This window comes from Gopherus evgoodei, chromosome 17 (genome assembly GCF_007399415.2).
Source record: "Gopherus evgoodei ecotype Sinaloan lineage chromosome 17, rGopEvg1_v1.p, whole genome shotgun sequence".
NCBI lineage: Eukaryota > Metazoa > Chordata > Testudines > Testudinidae > Gopherus > Gopherus evgoodei.
Window position 1 is genome coordinate 688,820 of NC_044338.1, and position 21,346 is coordinate 710,165.

General features: G+C 51.8%; 2 protein-coding genes across 4 annotated transcripts in view; one reads left to right on the plus strand and one right to left on the minus strand.

Annotated features, from left to right (window-relative positions):
- The window catches only part of LOC115636335 (protein ABHD15-like), a 575,307-nt gene that overhangs the window by 25,050 nt on the left and 528,911 nt on the right, over nt 1–21,346 (minus strand). The window lies entirely within an intron of this gene.
- On the plus strand, nt 148–13,325 carry SERPINF2 (serpin family F member 2). The gene is made up of 10 exons (XM_030536301.1): nt 148–1,829; nt 3,083–3,146; nt 3,939–4,010; nt 5,361–5,432; nt 6,009–6,462; nt 6,812–6,955; nt 7,202–7,405; nt 8,270–8,412; nt 8,994–9,198; nt 10,477–13,325. The coding sequence occupies exons 1-10, from the start codon at nt 1,714–1,716 to the stop codon at nt 10,800–10,802; spliced, it is 1,800 nt and encodes a 599-aa protein (XP_030392161.1). The 5' UTR covers nt 148–1,713; the 3' UTR covers nt 10,803–13,325.

Below are 21,346 nucleotides of genomic sequence, written 5' to 3' on the forward strand. Positions count from 1 at the left end.
TGGGCTCTTCAGTCTAGTAGAGAGAGGTCTAACATGAGCCAATGGTGGAAGTTGAAGTGAGACAAATTCAGACTATAAATAAGTTGGAAAATGTTAACAATGAGAGTAATTAAGCATTGGAACAATTTACCAAGGTTGGTGGTAGATTCTCCATCACTACAAATTTTTAAATCAACGTTGAATTTTTTTCTAACAGCTCTGCTCTAGGAATTATTAGGAGGCAGTTATCTGGGCTGTGTTATACAGGAGGTCAGGCTCGATGATCACAACAGTCCCTGCTGGCTTTGGAATCTATTAGTCTATGGGTGGAAATGGGTGCTGCATGTTGTGTGTGTTTGGGAGAAAGGCAGGGGGTGTAGCTGGATGGTGGAGGTGCTGTGTGGTTGTGTTTGAGGGAAATGGGGTTGTTGGAGAGGGTTGCAAAGTGACTACTCTGCAGCCAACAGTTTCTCTGCTTTGAGAAGTGACTTGAAAAGAACCAAGCCAGCTCTCCTCATGTAGGCTGCACTGACAGAAGGGGTGCCGTTGAGCAGCCCTCTGCCTTGCCAACTTGGAGTAGGTTGTACTGCTGACCCTTGTATCGAACTTCTACCTCAGTATGTTCTAGAGCACCTTTCCCCCTCCCTGGCCTTTCAAAGCAGCTTCCCAACAGAACACTGACTCGTTCCAAAACAGTCTTTGGTGACAGTTTTCAGGCCTGTCTTGTTTTCACCTGTTCTACGCTCCCCAACCTCTTAAGGCTTCTTCCTGTAGTCACTGCAGGGGCCAGGACCTACTCCAGGGTGTATGTGTGTGGGGAGGGGACAGCAGCCCTCCTGCCCTCGCTCGAAGGCTCTAAGCCTAGACTCAGCTAGCACAGCCCTGGCTCAGGCCCTATGGTCCCATTCAAATTCTCCACCCCTCTAGCACTCTAGTCCAACAGTGATAGTAATGCATGAGGCCGCATCACCCCCAGAGACAGATGAGGATCATTATCTCCACTGTACAGAGGGCAAGCTCAGCCCAAGGTTATAGCGAACCAGTGAGAGCGCCAGGATGGAACCCAGGATTGTGCCCTTCCCATCAGACTATCCTGCCATGTTGGAGTCGGGGCTTTTCTGGTGTGCGTGTCTGGGCTCACAACACTGTTGCTGGTGGGGAAACACAACTCTTCTAGGCATGAATCTGCTGCTGCCTTCATGATGTGTGGCATGGCCCAGAGGGTGTCAGCTAAGTCCAAGCTGAGGCCACTCTGCTTCCTGCTTGGACACACTGCAGCCAGCAACTTGGGCCCTGGCCATGTGTCAAAGGGCTACATCCCATGTTTTCTGCAGCAGGAGGAGAGGCTGGGATAGATAGACTAGCAAGCTGAAGTTTCTCACACAGAAAACTCTAGGAATAGTGGCAGTGAGAGGAACCCAAAAGCCATTAAATCCCAAACCTTGGCTCTCCCATTTGTGGCCAGGTGTAAAGGTTCTGCACTCCCCCACAGGCACAAAGGGGGAGAGACTCAATTAGACAAAAGATTCCACTTGTTACTTCTACTCTTGGACTTTCAGGAGTAACATAAGCTGGTAAAATCAGGGTCACAGCTGTCCTCGGGGTGCAGCGACCTAGAGCCCCACAGAAAAACACCAATTCGCTCCATCCCAGAACAAATGTTTAACCGGATGTACAGGGTCAATATTTGCTGAAAGGGAAAAAAACTTCAAATAAGGGGTGGTGCTGAAGGTCATGCCTGTCGCTGCCTGGCAAGCGTGGGCTGGACAAGGGGCTTCATCTGTCCCATGCAGAGCCATCGGCTGGGTAGAGAGGGTGCCTGCACCAACAGAAATGCTTAGCAAACCGAGGTAAGGGGCAGAGGAACTTGGAGCAGGGAGGATTTGGCAATACACTGGGGGGCACTGCTCCAGTGCGGGGGGGCACAGTGTGAAATTTCCCTAGTGGGTGGGGGGTGGAGAATTCAACAATGAGCGGAGGGTCAGGGGACTCAGGGATTGGAGTTTGGGGTTGCATATGGGGCCAGCTGTTGGATTTTTTTCTGGGGGTGGGGGAAATGCCCTCCAGCTCTTCACATATGATTGGAGAAGGGCTGCAGCCCAGCTTTTCCAGGTTAAGCTAGGGACTGCCTGGCAAACTGACGCTCCCCCCCAGGAATTCAGTTCTGTTCTGGGGGTGGTGCTGGGTGTTTACCTGATCAAGGAGTAGGAGAACGACCCCCACTAGACCAGGGTGCATGCTTGGGGCTGGAACCGGGTCCCAGCGAGGTGTAGGCCAGTGCGAGTGGGTAGGGCCATGCCTGAGGCACTTGCAGGGAGCCTGGCCCCGCAAGTGTCAGGAACAAGAGTGTTCAGTGGGAGGGGCAGTGCTTGCCTGTAAGGGGACTATGTGAGGGTGGGAAGGGGAGGGCTCTATGCTGCAGGCCAGCTATTGAGGGGGCAACACTAGTGATCAGCTCTGACGTTGCACTTCCCATCCACAACCCTCTACAGGCAGCACCTGCTGAATCCTTGCAGCTCCCTAAAAGGCAGGTCAGTATCACTGTCCCCCATGGAGGCACAGAGCAGCAGCAGAGCTGGGACTGTCTCTGACTGTCAGCCAGAGGCCCATCCCTTATCCTCAGCTTTGTGTGCATGAGCGAGAGTGGAGAAGCTGGGCCTCCCCCTAGGTTGTGGGGGACAGATTTCATGTGGGAATCATTAGGAAACTGCAATTTGCTCTTCAGCCAAAAGAGGGTGAGAGGGGTTAGAAATGCAAGTGTCCAGGGAGAATAAACTCCTGAGCACAGCTACAGCACTGCATCAGTGCTGGGTCCTGGTCAACTCTCTGGCTGCAGTGCCTTGGTGTTGGGCCTGGACTCCAGAGCTGCTTCAGGGACTGTTCTCTTCAGCATCATTCACCTTGCCGCTGCTGTCTCCCTGCGTTGGTTTCCCAGCAGTTTGTGTCTGTTCCTCCTGGATCCTGCTTTCCTTTCCTCTCCTCTGGGCTCATAATCTGTTGCTGTTCTCATTGTAATAATGGGCGGGCACAGTACAGGCACCCTGGGAGCAGAGAGGACCCAGGGAGTAGCTTGTGAGTGTCACTGACAGCTTTTGTATTCCAGAAATACCGCGATGCTGCTCTGGGGTCTGCTGCTCTGCTTGTCCACTCTGCACGATAGCCCAGGGGTAAGACACAGGCACAAAGCACTGCCTTCACCCGTCCTGCAGGACATCTCCTCTGTCAGCACACTCTTCACCCCAGTCAGCCAGGGGCAGTGGCAGGAACAGGGCAGGCAATGCCAGGCTGGATTAGAACAAGGCTGATCTCCAAATGGCTGGCACCAGATGCTTCTGAAGAAATCCCCAAACAGACTACAGTGGAATAACCTGCCCCCATGGGACGCTGCTTCAGCACCCGCTCAGTCAGTTGTTGGCTCCTACCTTGACACACTAGAGCTTATAGACCTCGATTTCTTTATCCAGTCTGATGTGACTGTGGATGTGCTCATGATCCAGATAAATACCCCTGAGCTTGAATGGTATCAAGTGGCTGTGAGTTACAGGAGTTCATCAGGAACTGTGATTTCATCCATTTGCCTCCTTGCTCTCATGAGAGCAGATCTAGAATTGCTCAATCTATCTTCTATCCTAGCCACTATTCTGCATCCCTCTCTCCTGTTCACTCTCTAAGCTAAACAGTCCCAGTCTTTCCAATCTCTCTCTAATCATTTCCATCACCCACCTCAGGACTTCCACTTCTGTTATATCCATTCTACAAAGAGGTTAGAACCATCTCTGCTTCAGTCAGCCAAGGGAACCACATGGGACGTGCTAGTCTCTGGCCCAGTTTGGAGGGACATGGCAGGAGGTGAGCCAGAGGGGAGTGATTTCCTCATGCGAACCTAGAGGAAGCTATTTGGTATCCATCTCTGGCCTCTTCCCTTTCCCCCAACTCTGACTCAGTTAATTTCCTTCCAGTTTCCTTTGGCACATGCCCTTGAGCTGGAGACTCCCCCCTCTGACGACGCTGCCCAGCAGGAGAGCCCTGCGGTAAGATGTGCTGAGGTTACTCTGGGGTATTTGTAAAGCTCACCTTGGTCTAGTCCTGCCAGTGCCACCTTCAAACACATGCCAAAAATATGGGGCTGTCCAACTTCCCTGTGTACAGAGTCTGCCACACGCACAGCATCCCAAATATGGTCGGGCAGGCCAGCTCAGCTGACTTTCAGTGAACCTCACTCCAACATGCTGGTTTGAAAATCCCAGCCTGAAGTGAGAGTCCAGCATATGGCATAGGTCAGTGGCTCTCAACCTTCCCAGATTTCTGTACCCCTTTCAGGAGCCTGGTTTGTCTTGTGTACCCCCAGTTTCACCCCATTTTAAAACTCCTCATTTACAAAATCAGACACAAAAATACAAAATGTCACAGCACCCTATTATTGAAAAACTGCTTGCTTTCTCATTTTTACCATATAATTACAAATCAACTGGAATATAACTATTGTACGTACATTTCACTGTATAGTATATAGAGCAGATTGTCTATATGAAATTTCAGTTTGTACTGACTTCACTAGTGCTTTTTATGTAGCCTGTTGTAAAACTAGGAAACTATCTAGATGAGTTGATGTACCCCCTGGAAGACCTCTGCGTACCCCAGGGGTATGCATACTCCTGGTTGCAAATCACTGATATAAGGGACAGAAACTGATGTGTAAAGAGACTGGCAAGTGAATTAATTATTCAGTCATAAAACTGATATAGGAAATTACCAGCTGTGGACCAGAAAGAATAGAGGCTTGGGTCTGAAACTGTGGGTCTTGGCTCTTACACTGTGCCCATCTCTGTGTTACCTGAGTGCCACATGGATCTGTTCAAATACACACAAGGAAACCTCTGTCTGTCTCGCTCTCTCCCCTGCTATTCTGTAGGGAGGTTTTTTGTCATTTAGGTGGAGTTACTGAGGGCCAGCTAGGTCCAAGAAGTGACCAGCATTGTAGATGCTGAGGCTGTGACACCCACAGAGAATGCTGCACAGATGGTGTGAAGCAGATCTGCAGTGCTAGAGGTGTGGAGAGGAGGAAAGTTCAGAGTTGAGGATGATGCTGGAGCCACAGACGGAAGAGGGAAAGGGAGGCCTGAACAAGAAGGGAGACAGAACTGGGGTGCAGGAGACTCCTTGTGCCAAGAGAAGGGTGTTACCCAGAGATATTTAACTGAAGGAAGCTGAGATGAAGCCATCTTTTCACTTAGGCAGGACAGATCAAGAGAGTAGGCAAGGAAGAGTGATTGAATGTCTTGGAAGACCCTGGCTTGGCCCCTTTTCTTTGCAATAAGGCACTTTCTATTTTCCAAGTTTGTGCTAATGTGAAATCCTGAATAACTACTTTCAACCTTCAGGGCCCTGCAGCGGAAAATGCCACCAGCATAGAGAACCTGGAGTGGGATCCCTCAGCACAACTGACCAGTCAGGTAACAGAGAGGAGGCGGGCACTGGCCACAGCTGGGGCTGATTTGCTTCAGGCCGAGCAGCCCAGGCACAAGGGGTGATGCTGTCACTACCTCAGCATGTACAGCATGTCCTGGGATGTACAGTGTCAACACACAGCAGCCACCTCGGCACTAATACTCCATAGTCAAAGAATACACACAAGTTTTGAGACGGAACTGGCTGCAACAGGTCCCTTATCCTCCTCCTCTTTACTATAGGTCATCATCTGGTTGCTGCTATAGTCAGGGGACTTTGATCCTTCTGCTTTTCAATGCAGCCCTAATAGGAGCTGCTCAGATGTCAGGACAGTGCTGATCTTTCAGATTGCTCATCAATTCCCTCAGGGTAGCCTCCCTCTCAATGACTACCTGTCATGCTTAATCACAGAGCACGTAGCCTGTGCCAGCTAACTAGGCATGCTGCCTCCCTACCAGTGTGAACTGGACCCATTCATCCCCTCCCTGTGACAAGCCACCTGCAGCCCCAGTAAGAGAGTGAGGAATGCAGCTCTGTTTCCCTGCTTTCTCTCAATGTAACTTCCTTCTGTTTCATTGCAGCACTCTGAAGAGGCTGGAGCCTTAGAAGGAGATTCACAGTTAGTTCCCACCACCACTCTTCTGCCAGTAGTGGATCCGACCCTGCCAAATGCTGCAAAGTTGGATTCCACCTCTGACACCTGGGAAGACATCCATGGGCCTACACAGCCACTTCCTACCACAACCAGCACCACAAGCCCCGGGGCTGGCCTCACAAGCTCAGAGGGCCATCTTGTCACCGGGACAGAAGAGCACAGGCAGGTGCTGGAGGGGCAAGAAGTTGATTCCTTTGAAGAGGAGGGAGAAGGTCAGGAGAGAGGCTGTGACATGTCTCAGGCGCAGACACACAGGCTAGCAGAAGGTCTGATGAAATTCACTATCGATCTCCTGACAGAGGTCCAGATGGAGACCAGCAGACCCAATGTGATCCTGTCTCCCCTCAGCATCACCCTGGCATTGTCTCAGCTGGCACTAGGTAAATTACTAGGTTCAAACAGCACAAGCTTTCACCATCTATGATATTCCCTCTAGGAGAAGCACCCATGGCCAATGTCCAAAATGCAAACACTAAGCCAAGGTTAATCCTCTGGCTTTATTTACTAAGGGGAATGAGGTTACCCTCACTTGAGGCTGGTCTCAGTTTCACTTGCTGGGACAGCATGGACCCAGTCAGGAGGTGCTGTGGTAGTGCTGCTCACGCCTTACACTCAGGCCACCAGAGACTCTCTGGGAAGACATCAGATGCCCAGCCACAGAGGGAGGTGGTCAGAGCACCTGCCCCTTAACCTCTTGGATATTGACACAAATCTGACGTTGCTTTTAAGGAGCAGCAAACCAGACGGAGAAACGCCTGCTGGAGGCGCTGCACTTGGAATCAGTGCCCTGTCTCCACCACCTGCTGAGCAGCATTCGCAGGCAGCTCACAGGGTCCATGCTCAGTGTAGCTTCACGCGTCTATCTGCAGAAAGGTGAGAGCCAGGAATGGGGAATTTCTACTGGGGTGTGGCTGCTGAAATAAAACTGTCTGTGACACACACACACAGACTGAAGAAGCTGTGCTGATAGAACAGTGACACCTGTTAGTTTCCTGAAGTACTCCCTGTGGGGATACCCCTGCTATCTGGTGAGCACATCTGGCTTCACATTGCACTTCTGACATGCTGAGTGAGTTTCATCAAGGCCAGATGACCTCATGTCGAGCTCCTTCCTTGCAGGGTTTGAGGTTAAAGAGAAATTCTTGGAGAACTCGGAACGATTCTATGGGGCAAAGCCTATGATCCTGTCTGGGAACAATGAAAATGACCTCATAGCCATAAACAAGTGGATAAAGGAGGCAACTGAAGGGCAGATATCCACTTTCCTGGATCAGCTCCCTGCAAGCACTGTGATGCTCCTACTCAATGCTGTCCACTTCCAAGGTGAGCTTCAGCGCACTCCACAGTCCCCACTTTCCAGCCTTCCCCCCTGGGACTAGCTGGGGTTCCAGGTGAAGTGGCTGCATGTACCCAGGTGGAATCTCCTTTCATTTCTTCCCCATTTTGCTAGATCCCTCTTCCTCCTCCTGCATGTATGCAGTTCCCCTTGTTTAGTTTTCAAATCTCATTACAGTGCAGCCTCCTGACTTCCTCACCTGTGCTACACATGTTAACTGACCCAGGAGCCAGAACTAACCCACGGCGTCCCTGTTGCCTCGCTGGTCCTGATCCCTGGGAGGCAGTGCATCATCTTGCTCTTTTTAGCCAGGTCGCACACAATTCATTAGGTGCCCAGCAAGGTGCTCTGAGGTGCTCCTGCTAAGTACTGGCCAGCTTACAGCCCAGCACAACTGTAGCCTGGTCTTCCTCTAATTCCCTGAGGGCTGAGTACCTTTGTGCTGTCAGGGGCCTGGCCTGTACACTTGCAGGAGCTCCTTGCCCTATCACTGATGCTGGCCTCCTTCCCCATTCCTTGAATTACTGGTCGCTTTGCAGCTGTCTCTCTTCTCCATCACTGATTTTACCCTGCATTTGCATTCTCTACTTCCTCCCCACAGCACTTCAGTCTTCTCCCTCATCACTGAGGCACAGAGAGGGGATGCCATTAGGCGCTGGCTCATTCCACCGCACCACACAGCCTCTCCTGAGGATAAAGACATCCTGCACTCACAATTCTTCCTGCTATGGCACTTCTTTCTCCCTGCTCCAGTCACCACTCACCTGTTTGCTGATGTGTTGTCAGGCACTTTCCTTTGTTTTTCATTCAGGTTTGAGTTTGATTAATTATAAATTTATGGTTTTGGACAGGATTTTGGAGGCATAAGTTTGATCCCAGCCAGACTGGGCCAGATGTATTCCACCTTGACGACCAGTTCATAGTTCCAATTGAGATGATGAAAGCTCAGAAATATTCCCTGAGCTGGTTTACTCTGGATCCCCTGGAGGTTCAGGTAAGAGTCTGTCTGGGGTGTTGCTGGGCAGCTACGGGAATATCCCTTTGTTACTGCAATGCCCCCACTGCATCCATGTTCTACGAGAAGAGATGGGTAATACCGGTTCACAGACAGAGGACACAGAAGTTCTTTTCAAACATCCTTTGCCTTCGTTCCCTGAAAGGCTGTAACATCTTTGCCCTCAAATTCATGGGATGATGGACTAGATGGGACCTAATGGACCTTTTGGATAAGTCTGAGAGAAATGAAGCAACATGGAGATGGAATTCTCCCATGAAAAATGGGAGGATCTCTTCAGAACAGGGCCACTGCAGTGTAAATGCAGTTCATGTTACAGGGGGGCCTTTGTCTTTTCTCGTATCTTTGGTCTCCACCTGTCTTGTGGATAAATACTGGATCTGAGCATTAGCACTATCTCTTCCAGTCTGACCTCTGTCTCCCTGGGATAAACAGCCACTCCATTCCCATCATGCTGCCCTGCTCCCCCTGGCTAATTGTTCAAATCGCTTTCTGAGCCCTCATTGTCTTTGCCTGGTTGTTTCCTGTTCCACCAGTTCTTCTGATTGGTTTGTTTCCAGGTAGCCAGGTTTCCCTTTAAGGGCAACATGAGTTTTGTGGCCATTGTCCCAAACCAGTTTAAGTGGAACGTCTCCCAGGTGCTGGTGAACCTCAGCCATGACAAGTTGCACAGCCGCTTCCCCAAGGAGAAGCCCACCATGGTAAAGATGCCCAAACTGCATGTAGATTACCAGCTTGAACTCAACCAAGTCCTCAGCCAACTAGGTAATGCCCAGGATGAGGTTTGAATGGCATGAATGGGTTGGGCTGATTGCAGTTATCTGTGTACTGAAGCTCAGAACTGATCTCCTTGCTCTAGGCAACTTCAAACTTGTAACTCTTTACTCTTCTCTCTGTCCCTGCCCTTTGCTTTTTTAGCACCAGCCTTTTCTCTGCCCACCCCCAAAAAATGTGGCCACTGTTGATCTGAGAGCCTTCTTCACTGCAGTTTCTGTAGCTGTCTCTCCCTATCTTCCCCTCTTCAGCTTTCCATCTCACTTCCAAACTCAGCTATGACCACCTTTCACCTGCCTGTGACCTCAGTTTATTTTCCCTTGATGTTGGGATGTATGAACTGCTAAGACAAGTGTGCTTCTCAGTGACAATACAAATGACAAAGCCCAGAACGAAGTGTGTGAGAACTAAGGACAAAACAGTCTTTGTTAAGAGGATCTGGACCGGGTTGTGAAATGGACTTCCAGATGAGATTAGGCAAAAGCAGAGTCTGAGTGTGTTTAGGAAATGCAGCAGAACCTTCCCCATGGACAAAGCATTTCCAGCATAGCAGGAATGACATTCACCACAAAGCCCCCGACCTACCCAAGCATCCTTCAAAAAACAAAATCTACAACCAACCAATAAACACCAAGCAGCAAACAAAATATACCCCACCAGAGCTTCCCACCCCTTAGGAAGAAATGGCGGAGGCTTTATGAATTCCACTAGGGACATCACTGTGGAAGGTGTCCTGATACCATGCTTTGGGCAGCAGTATAAAGCCCCAGGATAGATGGTCAGTCCATATGAAAGCTGTGTTTTGTTTGGCACTGGCAGCTATCCATACAGGGAAGCACTGATAAATCTGGCCAGAGTGCACTTTTCCTTACTCTGCCTGCCCATTCCCTAGCATGGGATCGGGTATGGTGCACTGTCCAGTCCCTGATGTTGTGTATAGTATACAGTGATACAGACTGTTATTCCTCTAGTCTAAGCAGAGGTTCGCAAACTGGGGGCTAGGACCCCTGGGAAGGTTGCGAGCTGTCTGCTTCCACCCTAAACCCCGCTTTGTCTCCAGCATTTATAATAGTGTTAAATATAAAAACAACTGTTTTTAATGTATAAGGGGGGGGAGGATCGCACTCAGAGTCTTGCTATGTGAAAGGCGACACCAGTACAAAAGTTGAGAACCACTGTTCTACAGGGATAGAATGAATGTCTGAGCCAATGGCACTGAACTAGTGAGTAGATAGGCTTCTGTTTGATCCCAATTTGATTTCTATTTAGGCCTCGGGGAGTTGTTTTCCACCCCAGACCTGCAGAAAATCACAGATGAGCCTCTCTTTGTATCCAGCATCCAGCACCAGTCCACCCTGGAGCTTGCAGAAGATGGCGTGGAGGCATCAGCTGCCACTAGTGTCATGATGTCTCGTTCACTCTCCACTTTCAGCCTCAACCAACCTTTTCTCTTCATCATCTTTGAGGAGACAACGGGCATCCCACTCTTTGTGGGCAGCATCCAGAACCCCAACCCCAGCGCTGCCCAACAGAAAAAAGAGCCACAGGACTCACCTACCCTGAAAAATGCCATCAAAAATAGTATCCCCAAATAAGGGAGGAGCAGTGCCTAGGAGTCCTGGGACTGCTGCCTGTGAGACCTCTGTAGCAGGGTCTTTCTCTCCTGGCTGGGCTTCCATCAGAAGCCCTTCTGCCCCATCCCAGTGGGTCCCCTCTGGCAGGGCTCTCTCTAGAGCCCCTCAGCACCACTCTTGAGCAGCAGTGCTGGTATCAAATTGTCTTGAATACTCATTAGCTTCTGACAATGTCTCTATGCAATTGGACAAAGACAAGAGGTATAAAAGCTGCTCTTCCCTCTGAGCCCCTTATGCACATTCCTTGGTCAGGACATTCATCAAACAGCAGGACTTGCTTGTCACTAGATAGGCAAATAGCAGCAAAATCAAATTGATTAGCAGCCAGTCACCTTCCCTGGGATGTGAGTCTCAGCTACTATTTCTGATAAAGGTTCTGCCTAGAACATTCCTGCCCCTGTCCAGCGGGTATTGGGATTTGCTGGGTGTGTGCAAGGGAGGGGGCTCATTTCTATCCCGAGCACCAGCCCTTCACCTGGGATGTTGGAGGCATCTTTTGTAAAGTATTTTTTAGTAATTTTTATGTTGGCAGAAGAATAAAGAGTGAAACAGATGATGTTTGGCTGAGTTGTCACTTTGAGAGACACCCGGCAGAGACTGGAAAGGGGCACAGCAGTGCAGCAAACAGGCGGAGTAACTGCAAAGACTTGGGGGGAAAAAGAGTTACTGGGGCTTGACTGAAAGATGGAAGGTCCTAAAGGGTCTCATGAGATGTGAGCAGTCCCTTCTCCTTACTCCAACTCTCACCACCAGAATAGGCACCACAGGATGAGATTAATGGCCAGTAAATATGGAACCATTAAAAGGACATTGCCTATTCCCCTTTGGAAATCTAAGATGAACATACCAGAGAATCCACTAATGTGGGTGGATACAAAGAGTGGGGAGATCCAGTCTGATGCCATAGGGTCTGAGCTGAATGCTATAGGGGTCAGGAAGGAAATGTCCCCATTAGCAGCGTACCACAACTGGCTGGTTTTTGCCTTCCTCTGAGGGAGGAATTGGTATTGAGCACTGCCAGCTGGCAGGCTACTGGATTCAATGGATGAGTGGTGTAATCTGGTCTGGCACATTCTACATGTGGCTTGTTATCTTATGTTGGGTGCTCCTGAGCCTGCAGAACAATGCTACCGGAGTTTGACATCTTCCAGGACACGACTGCATCTCCTTGGGGTCAGAGTCACTTCCTTCTGTCAGTACAGGAATGGTGTTCACCTGGAGCTTCCCTTCTGAGATGGGTCCAGCTCACTGGATCCCTGCTCTGAAATAACTCAGCATGTCTGACCCAAGCAGCAAAGACTGATGGTTTGGGGGAAAAGTAACCCCCACCACAGCAACTTAAGCTGTTACACGTTAGTCTTGCTAGTTTCGGTGTTTCTGTAGCAATTAACAGTGAATGTCTACATGCTGACAAAGGGAATTTAGAACCACTCTGTTAGCCATCGCAGATTCTGCTTCTCATTGCTTCTAGGAAGCCCTTCTAGGGTATGTCTACAGTGCATCTGGGAGCGAACCTCCCACCCTGGTCCACAGACCTGGGTTAGCAGGGCTCACAGTAGTGTGCTAAAGGTAGCTATGTAGACGGGGTGGTAGGGGGGGCTCTGAAGCCCACCCTCCTCCTACAGGTTTCAGAGCCCAAGCTGCAACATCTACACAGCTACCTTTAGCACATTACCGTGAACCCTGCTAACACAAGTCTCTTCACCCGAGCTGAGAGGCTCACTCCCAGACACCATACAGATATACCTTAGTGGTTTTGTTTTCGCATGGAAGTAGCTAAAGAACCAGTCACATTCCCAACAGCTCCCCCTTTCCTGAGTAGATCTGCCCCAACCAGAGAGCAAGCTGCCAGCTGGCATCTCCCTCACTGACTGGCTGCACTTTCTGTTGGGATTGGAGGGAGGAGGATCGACTCACTGACCTCAAACTTCAGGGACACAAGAAACTATTTCAAAGAAAGCAACTGGCTCAAACCTGCAATTACCAATAGACATCACACATGGTTTACAGATTCCAAGTGTTAGGGGAGACCAGCTACGAGTAATTACCAGCCCTGTGACCCATGGAATGACATTTACTGGTCAAGAAGAGGGTGTAATTACTCTACTATGTAATTATCAAGAAAACCAGCAGGAATCCAGCTCTATTACCAGGGCCCTCAGGGAACATTTCAGATTGCTTTGCTCTCATAATTACTGCCTTATTTTAGAGATGCTGGTCCATGCCTTAGTTAGGTCTTGCCTTGGCTGCTGCAACTTCCTCCTTGATTCGCACCTTGCTGCATTCCACTCTATCCCAAAATCCTGCAGCTAAAGTCATCTTCCTTCCACACCACCTTCCGGCTCCCTTAGTGCAGAATGTAAATTTTTCTTCCTCTTCAAAGCTCTGCACAACTCAGTTCTTATTTCCTCCTACTCCCCTTCATTCTGGTAGTTCCCTCCTGCATTTCTTCTCCTGCTCCCATCTTCACTTTGTTCCAGAGGGCAGTGGCTAGTTCCTGCTGTGCTGTGTATAAGGCACAATTAACTTTTTATGTTCAACAAATAATATGTTATGTCAAAATTAATTCATGAGATTTTTGTGCAGTCTTTGAGGCTTTCTGATGGAGGGGGCTGTAAAAATGCAAACTATTATTAACATCCAGGTTCACGACTTCACACCACAGGACAATGTTCTTGCTTCCTAACATCCATACATCTTGGTAGTGACCCTTGAACCTATTCTGGTAAAGTAAAGCTCTATCAGAGATTGTAAGGCTGGAAGGGATGACTGTAATAAGACGGTTACTCACCTTTATAACTGTTGTTCTTCGAGATATGTTGCTCATATCCATTCCAGGTAGGTGTACGCGCCGCGCATGCACGTTTGCCGGAAACCTTTTACCCTAGCAACTCCAGTGGGCCGGCAGGTCACCCCCTAGAGTGGCGCCACTATGGCACTAGATATATACCCCTGCCGGCCCGCCCGCTCCTCAGTTCCTTCTTGCCGGCTACTCCGACAGTGGGGAAGGAGGGCGGGAGTGGAATGGATATGAGCAACACATCTCGAAGAACAACAGTTACAAAGGTGAGTAACTGTCTTTTCTTCTTCGAGTGATTGCTCATATCCATTCCAGGTAGTGATTCCCAAGCCTTACCTAGGCGGTGGGGTCGGAGTGAGAGGTCGCGGCCTGGAGTACTGCAGAGCCAAAGGCCGCATCATCCCTGGACTGCTGAACCAGGGCGTAATGGGAAGCGAATGTGTGGACCGATGACCAGGTCGCCGCCCTACAAATCTCTAGGATTGGCACGCGGGCAAGGAAAGCCAGCGATGATGCCTGTGCTCTGGTGGAGTGAGCAGTCACACAGCCCATCGGAACGTGGGCCAGGTCGTAGCAGGTCCTGATGCAGGAGGTGACCCAGGAAGATATCCTCTGCGAGGAAATCGGCAGCCCCTTGACTCGGTCCGCTACCGCCACGAATAACTGGGAGGACTTGCAGAATGGTTTGGTCCTGTCCACATAAAATGCTAGCGCCCGACGGACATCTAGCGAGTGGAGCTGTTGCTCCCTGCGGGACGAATGGGGCTTTGGAAAAAAGACGGGGAGGAAGATCTCTTGGTTAACGTGGAAAGCTGAGACCACCTTGGGAAGAAAGGCAGGGTGTGGCCTCAGCTGCACCTTGTCTTTATGGAAGACGGTATACGGGGGGTCTACTGTGAGGGCCCATAGTTCTGACACTCGTCTAGCTGAGGTAATGGCCACTAGGAAGGCGGTCTTCCACGAGAGGTAGAGCAGGGAGCAAGTAGCTAATGGCTCGAATGGAGGACCCATGAGCCGATTTAGGACCAGGTTGAGATCCCATGAAGGGGCAGGAGGGCGGATCTGTGGATAGAGACGCTCCAGTCCCTTCAGGAATCTCACCACCATAGGGTGGGAGAAGACGGAACATCCGTCCACTCCAGGATGAAACATGGAGATGGTCGCGAGGTGGACCCAGAGGGACGACAACGCCAGACCCTGGGTCTTGAGGGACCAGATGTAGTCTAAAATAGTGGTGACGGGAGTCTCCATAGGGTGAAGACCTTTCTCCGAACACCAACAGGAGAAATGCTTCCACTTAGCTGAGTAAGTAGCCCTGGTGGAAGGCTTTCTACTGCCCAGGAGAACCTCCCTAACCGGGGTAGAGCAGCGTAATTTGGAGCCCGTCAACCACGCAGGAGCCATGCTGTAAGGTGCAGAGACGGAAGGTCCGGGTGACAGAGCCTGCCGTGGTCCTGGGTGATCAGGTCCAGATGAAGGGGCAGGGCAACTGGGTTGGCTACTGAGAGGTCCAGCAACATGGGGTACCAATGCTGTCTGGCCCATGCTGGAGCTATGAGAATTACCCGAGCTCTGTCTCTGCGCACCTTGAGGAGAACCCTGTGTATCAGCGGAATGGGAGGGAATGCATAACACAGGTGGGCTGTCCATGGGATCAGGAATGCATCTGCTAGAGACCCTGGCTCCCGACCCTGGAAGGAGCAGAATGCTCGACACTTCCTGTTCTCCCTGGACACGAAGAGGTCCATCTGGGGACGACCCCACCTCTGGAAGAGTGAGAGGGCGACGTCTGGACGGAGGGACCACTCGTGCGAACGGAAGGATCTGCTCAGTCGATCCGCTAGAGTGTTCCGCACTCCGAGGAGATAGGAGGCGGAAAGGTGAACGGAATGGGCTATGCAAAACTCCCAGAGGCGCATTGCCTTGAGACACAGGGGAGAGGACCTGGTGCCGCCCTGCTTGTTGATGTAAAACATGGTCGTCGTGTTGTCGGTAAACACCGCGACACAATGACCTCGAAGGAGATGGACAAACGCTTGACAAGCAAGACGGACCGCTCTCAACTCTCGTATGTTGATATGGAGGTCCATCTCCTGAGGGGTCCACAAGCCCAGAGTTCTCTGGGCACCACAGTGTGCCCCCCAGCCCAGATCTGAGGCGTCCATAGTCAGGGATGCCGAGGGCTGGGGCGGATGAAACGGGAGCCCCGCACAGACTACGGACTGGTCCAGCCACCACCGAAGGGAGTCCAGTACCCTCTGAGGGACGGTGACGACTGTGTCCAACGAATGTCTGGCCGGCCGGTACTGCGCGATGAGCCAAGATTGAAGAGGCCTCATGCGGAGTCGGGCATATGCCGTCATGAACGTACAGGCTGCCATATGGCCTAGGAGGGCCAGACATGTTCGTAGAGAGATCAGTGGGGCCGCCTGCAAGCGCAGAATGATGGCGGACAGTGACTGGAACCTGGGCAAGGGTAGCAAGGCCCTGGCCAGGGTAGAGTCCAGAACGGCCCCGATGAACTCTATCCTCTGCGTGGGGAGCAGAGTAGACTTGTCCACGTTGATGATGAGGCCCAAGGCAGCAAAGAGGCTGCTGATTCTGCGGACGTGGTCGCAGACCTGCGGTTCCAATGTGCCTCGGATCAGCCAGTCGTCCAGATAGGGGAATACGTGAATGCGGCAACGCCGAAGGTGTGCGACGACTGCCATGCATTTCGTAAACACCCTCGGGGCCGTAGAGAGGCCAAATGGGAGGACCGCAAATTGATAATGTTGGCGGTCGACTGCAAAGCGGAGGAAATGTCTGTGCTGGGGGGCAATGGATATGTGGAAGTAAGCGTCCTGCATGTCGAGGGCGGCGTACCAGTCTCCGGGATCCAGGGATGGGATGATGGTTCCAAAGGATACCATACAGAACTTCAACTTCACCATATACTTGTTGAGTTCACGCAGGTCGAGGATGGGCCTGAGGCCGCCCTTGGACTTGGGGATTAGAAAGTAGCGGGAATAAAACCCCTTGCCCTTCTCGCTCTCTGGAACCTCCTCTATGGCTCCCTTGACGAGGAGCGTGTGCACCTCCTGACGGAGGAATTGCTCGTGAGAGGGGTCCCTGAAGAGGGACGGGGATGGTGGGTGGGAGGGGGGGGGGCGAAGAAAACTGCAGGTGATAACCGGCCTGCACCGTACGCAAAACCCAACGGTCCGATGTTATTTAAGTCCACGCCGAGAGGAAAAAAGAAAGATGGTTGGAAAACTGCGGGAAAGGATCCAGAGGGGAAATTGGTACTGCGTCCTCAGGCGCACCTTCAAAATGAAGGCTTAGGTCCCGGAGGGGCCTTGGCGGAGCCTTGGTTCTGCCCCGTTTGGCCACCGGACTGTCTGCGGCGGTTGTTCCTGCCGCGGCGCCTAGTGAGGTCCTGCCGCGGACGGAACTGAGGGTATGGTCGCTGCTGCTGCTGTTGGTTCTGCTGCCGGAATGGCCTGTGCTGCGTCGCAGGCGTATGCATCCCCAGCGACCATATTATGACCCTATTATCCTTGAGGTCCTTGAGTCTGGGGTCTGTTTTATCAGAAAACAGGCCCTGGCCTTCAAAGGGGAGGTCCTGGATCGTATGTTGGAGCTCCGGTGGGAGGCCAGAGACCTGCATCCAGGAGATTCGGCACATCGTGAGCCCGGAGGCCAGGGTCCGAGCGGCCGAGTTGGCAGCATCTAGAGAGGCTTGTAGCGATGTCCTCGCTACTTTCTTGCCCTCATCCAGGATGGTGGAAAACTCCTGGCGGGCGTCCTGTGGCAAGAGCTCTGCGAACTTCCCTGCCGCTACCCACGAGTTGAAGGAGTAGCGGCTGAGGAGGGCCTGCTGATTTGAGACCTTGAGCTGTAGCGCCCCTGCCGAATAGACCTTGCGGCCCAGGAGGTCCATCCATCTCGCCTCCTTTGACTTGGGCGCTGGGGCCTCTTGACCGTGGCGCTCCCTGTCGTTCACCGACTGGACCACCAGTGAGCAGGGTGTCGAGTGAACGTATAGGTATTCATAGCCCTTCGAGGGGGCCATGTACTTCCGTTCCAGCCCTCGAGCGGTCGGAGGGATGGAGGCCGGTGACTGCCAGATGTTAGCTGCGTTGGCCTGGATTGTTTTTATAAAGGGCAGGGCCACTCTGGTGGGCGCATCAGCGGAGAGGATGCTCACCACTGGGTCCTCGATTTCAGACACCTCCTCCGCTTGCAAGTCCAGGTTCTGTGCCACCCGTCGGAGGAGGTCCTGGTGAGCCCTAAGATCCAGCGGGGGAGGGCTGGAGGACGAGGTACCCGCCACCGCCTCATCCGGTGAAGACGATGAGGAAACCCCCGGCAACAGAGTGTCCACGGGGGGTTCCATCTGGGGCTGCACCTCCGTGGCTGGAGGGAGCTCTGGGTCCTGATGGCTGGACCTGCCGTCTGCTTCCGGGGAGGGAGGGGGTCTAGACATTGTCGCCTCCGGTGGCCTGCGTTCCCCCGTAGGGCGGGGGGTAATGTGTTGTGGACCCTGGGCTCGGCAATACGCCCATGGGGTCCAAAACCCCCATTGTTGAGGCCCTCGCTCCTGTGGTGGAGGGTCCTGGAACAGGGCCGAGTGTTTGTCCTGGCCCAAGGCATAGGCACTGTCAGCCTGGGAAGACACCGATGGTTCCCGAGAAGGCCACGGAGGCGCTGAGCCTCTTTGGTAGGCGCCTCTGTGCGCCGACTCTGACGCTCCCCTCGGTGCCGAGGGTCGGTGCCGCGACCCGTATCGGTGCTGGGATCGGGATCGGGAATGGCGTGGTAGCCGGTGCCGAGATCCGGAGCGGGATCTGGAGCGATGTCGGTGCCGGGAGCGGGACCGCGACCTTCGATCAGCGCGGTGCCGGGATGGCATTGGAGACCGGGACCTGCCACCGGCGCGGTGCCGGGAGGTCGACCGGGATCGGGACCTGCCACCGGTTCGGTGCCGGGAGGTCGACCGAGGAGCCGAAGGTCGAGGTGAACGGCTCCTAGAGTCTCGGTGCCGGCGTTGAGAGGAGCCAGACCGGGACTGTGCAGATACCGATCGGTGCCGCGAGTACGACCGGTACCGCCTGGGCGAACGGTGCCGGGACTGCGAGCGGCGCCCCGAGCGTGAGCGTTCACGTCTCCGGGGTGATCGGTGCCGGGACTCTGGAGACAGCGCTCGTAGCATCGGCTTGTCCCTGGAGGTTACCCGTCTCGGGAGTGCCGTCTGAGGCTGCGATGGCTCCGTCAGCGCGATCAAGTCCCGTGCCGAAGCAAAAGTCTCCGGCGTAGATGGTACGAGGAGCTCTACCCCTGATCTTAAGGGGGAGCTAGGAGGGGCTGGACTCGACGGACCTTCCAGGCCCGGAGTCGACAGTGGCCCTGCAGGCGGTGCCGCGGCCAAGGTAGGTGCCGGGCGCTCCACTCGGGCCTGCGTCGATGGTGTTGCAGACGCCAAGGGTCGTGAGTCTGCTCCCGATGCCGGAGATGGTCGGTGCCAGGGAGTCTTGCCGGTGCCGGCGCAGTCCGGTGCCGGACCCGCCGGTGCCGGAGTCAGAGCCGCTTCCATGAGGAGAGTGCGGAGCCTTTGATCCCTCTCCTTCTTCGTGCGAGGCTTAAAGGCCTTGCAAATGCGGCACTTTCGCTGATGTGCGATTCCCCCAGGCACTTGAGGCACGCGTCATGGGGATCGCTAGTAGGCATCGGCTTTTTGCATGCCGAGCACTGCTTGAAGCCCGGCGAGCCAGACATGGGCCCGGTGCCGGGGAGGGCAATGGCCCACCCGCGAGCGACGTTAAACAACTATATACAATACACTAACTAACTAATCTATCAAACTATCTATGAACTATTTACAACTCCGACGACAAACAAAGTACAGGAGAGCTAGGTACGTGGAGGACAGCAAGCCGCACTCCACAGTTCCAGCAACCGACACGGCGGTAAGAAGGAACTGAGGAGTGGGCGGGCCGGCAGGGGTATATATCTAGTGCCATAGTGGCGCCACTCTAGGGGGCGACCTGCCTGCCCACTGGAGTTGCTAGGGTAAAAAGTTTCCTGCAAACGTGCACGCGCGGCACGTACACCTACCTGGAATGGATATGAGCAATCACTCGAAGAAGAACTTCTAGTCTCAAATGTATGACACAGGCCATAGGACTTCCTTAAATTAATTCCAGTTTGAACTAGAGAAGGTCTTTTAGAAAAACATCCCATCTTGATTTAAAAAATTCCAGTGATGGAGAATTTCCCATGTCCCTTAGTAAGCTGTTTCAATGGTCAATTACCCTCAGTGTTAAATTTATACCTTATTTCCAGTCTGAATTTTTTGAACTTCCAGCCGTTGGATCTTGCTATAACTTTTTCTGCTAGTTTGAAAAGCCCTTTATCATCAAATTTCTGTTCCCCCATGTAGGTGCAGGACCTCTGCCCTGAAAACAATTGCCCATAGGGTGAAGCCATCACTAAATTAATATTTCTTGATAACTTGCATATCTGAAATGTTATTGAATTTCTTCACTATAGCAAATCCATATGAATATCAAACATACAAAATGTCCATGACATAAAGCCTAATGCTGTTCAGAAAGAATATGCCCTATTTGAAATAAAATAAGCCACTCAAACCAAAATAAAATGTCCACATGGGTTTGCACTGGTTTAACTAAGTTTGTTTAAACTCACAACTTTAGTTAAACTGATGCAACTCTCCACATAGGAAAGGACTAATTGACTTAGCTAAAGCAAAATAGGTGTGTTCACACAGCCTTTGCATGGGTTAAAAATCACACCTATAGTTAAACTGGTGCAACTTTCTTGGGTAGACAAGGCCTTAGTAAGAATCAGCCCAAAGCCTTTCACGAGGAGCATTTTAGTACTAAACACATACATTAAGAAGAGGAAGTGGAGAAAAACATGGGAAATGACAACTGCTAATCTCCAACAACCAGCGTCACTCAGCCTCGGGTGAATGCAGAAGGGGTCACAGGGACAAGCTTATTTCCACAGATTACTGCTTACAAGTCCAGAAGCAGTTTCCACATAAGGCTGTAACTGTTCATCTTATTACTGCTCAGAAAGACTGTATTTTTCTCGCTTGGCCATGGTCAATGAAGCAGCACCAACCCACAAGAAACCAAATGGGATGATTTGCTTTTCAAGCTCACAAAGATGCTGGTTTGCGGTTCATGTGGGTCTCCAGTCATCCCCTCTTCCCATCAGCTGAGGGCCTGCAGGCGATGAGTGCATGTATGAATAAATCAGTTTTATGCTTCTCGTTGCCTAGAGGGTAAGGCCTGCGGCACAGCAAGGATAGATTCCAGGACAATCCCAAATGTGGGGTTTGGTACAGCTGCCTTCACTACACTTTCAGCATTTTCCTTTAGACAAGCTACTTGCAGCCACAGTCCCATCCCACTTCTCCTTCATATTAGGTCATTCTTGTTAATACTGACCCTGCATCTTGGCTAGAGCCACTCCTGGGTCCTTTCTCCTTAGTTGCTTTAAATCAATATCTGGATCCTGCTGCTGGGTAGAGGTTCTTGCTATGTTAAATATTAAAGTTGCTGCTATATTAATGATGCTCCCACAGCTCCCACACAGCCATAACCAAGTATTTTATACCTCCCTGAGGTAGGGAAGGAGTAGTCCCATTTTACAGATGGGGAAGTCAGGGCACTGAGACGGGAGCTGACTTGCT

Bases quoted from the DNA above. Each gene is read 5' to 3' on its own strand.
- SERPINF2 (XM_030536301.1), top strand. From the start codon at position 1,714: ATGCCTGTCGCTGCCTGGCAAGCGTGGGCTGGACAAGGGGCTTCATCT. The intron at 5,433-6,008 runs GTAACAGAGAGG...GTTTCATTGCAG, and splicing joins CAGCACAACTGACCAGTCAG to CACTCTGAAGAGGCTGGAGC. The intron at 7,406-8,269 runs GTGAGCTTCAGC...GGTTTTGGACAG, and splicing joins CAATGCTGTCCACTTCCAAG to GATTTTGGAGGCATAAGTTT.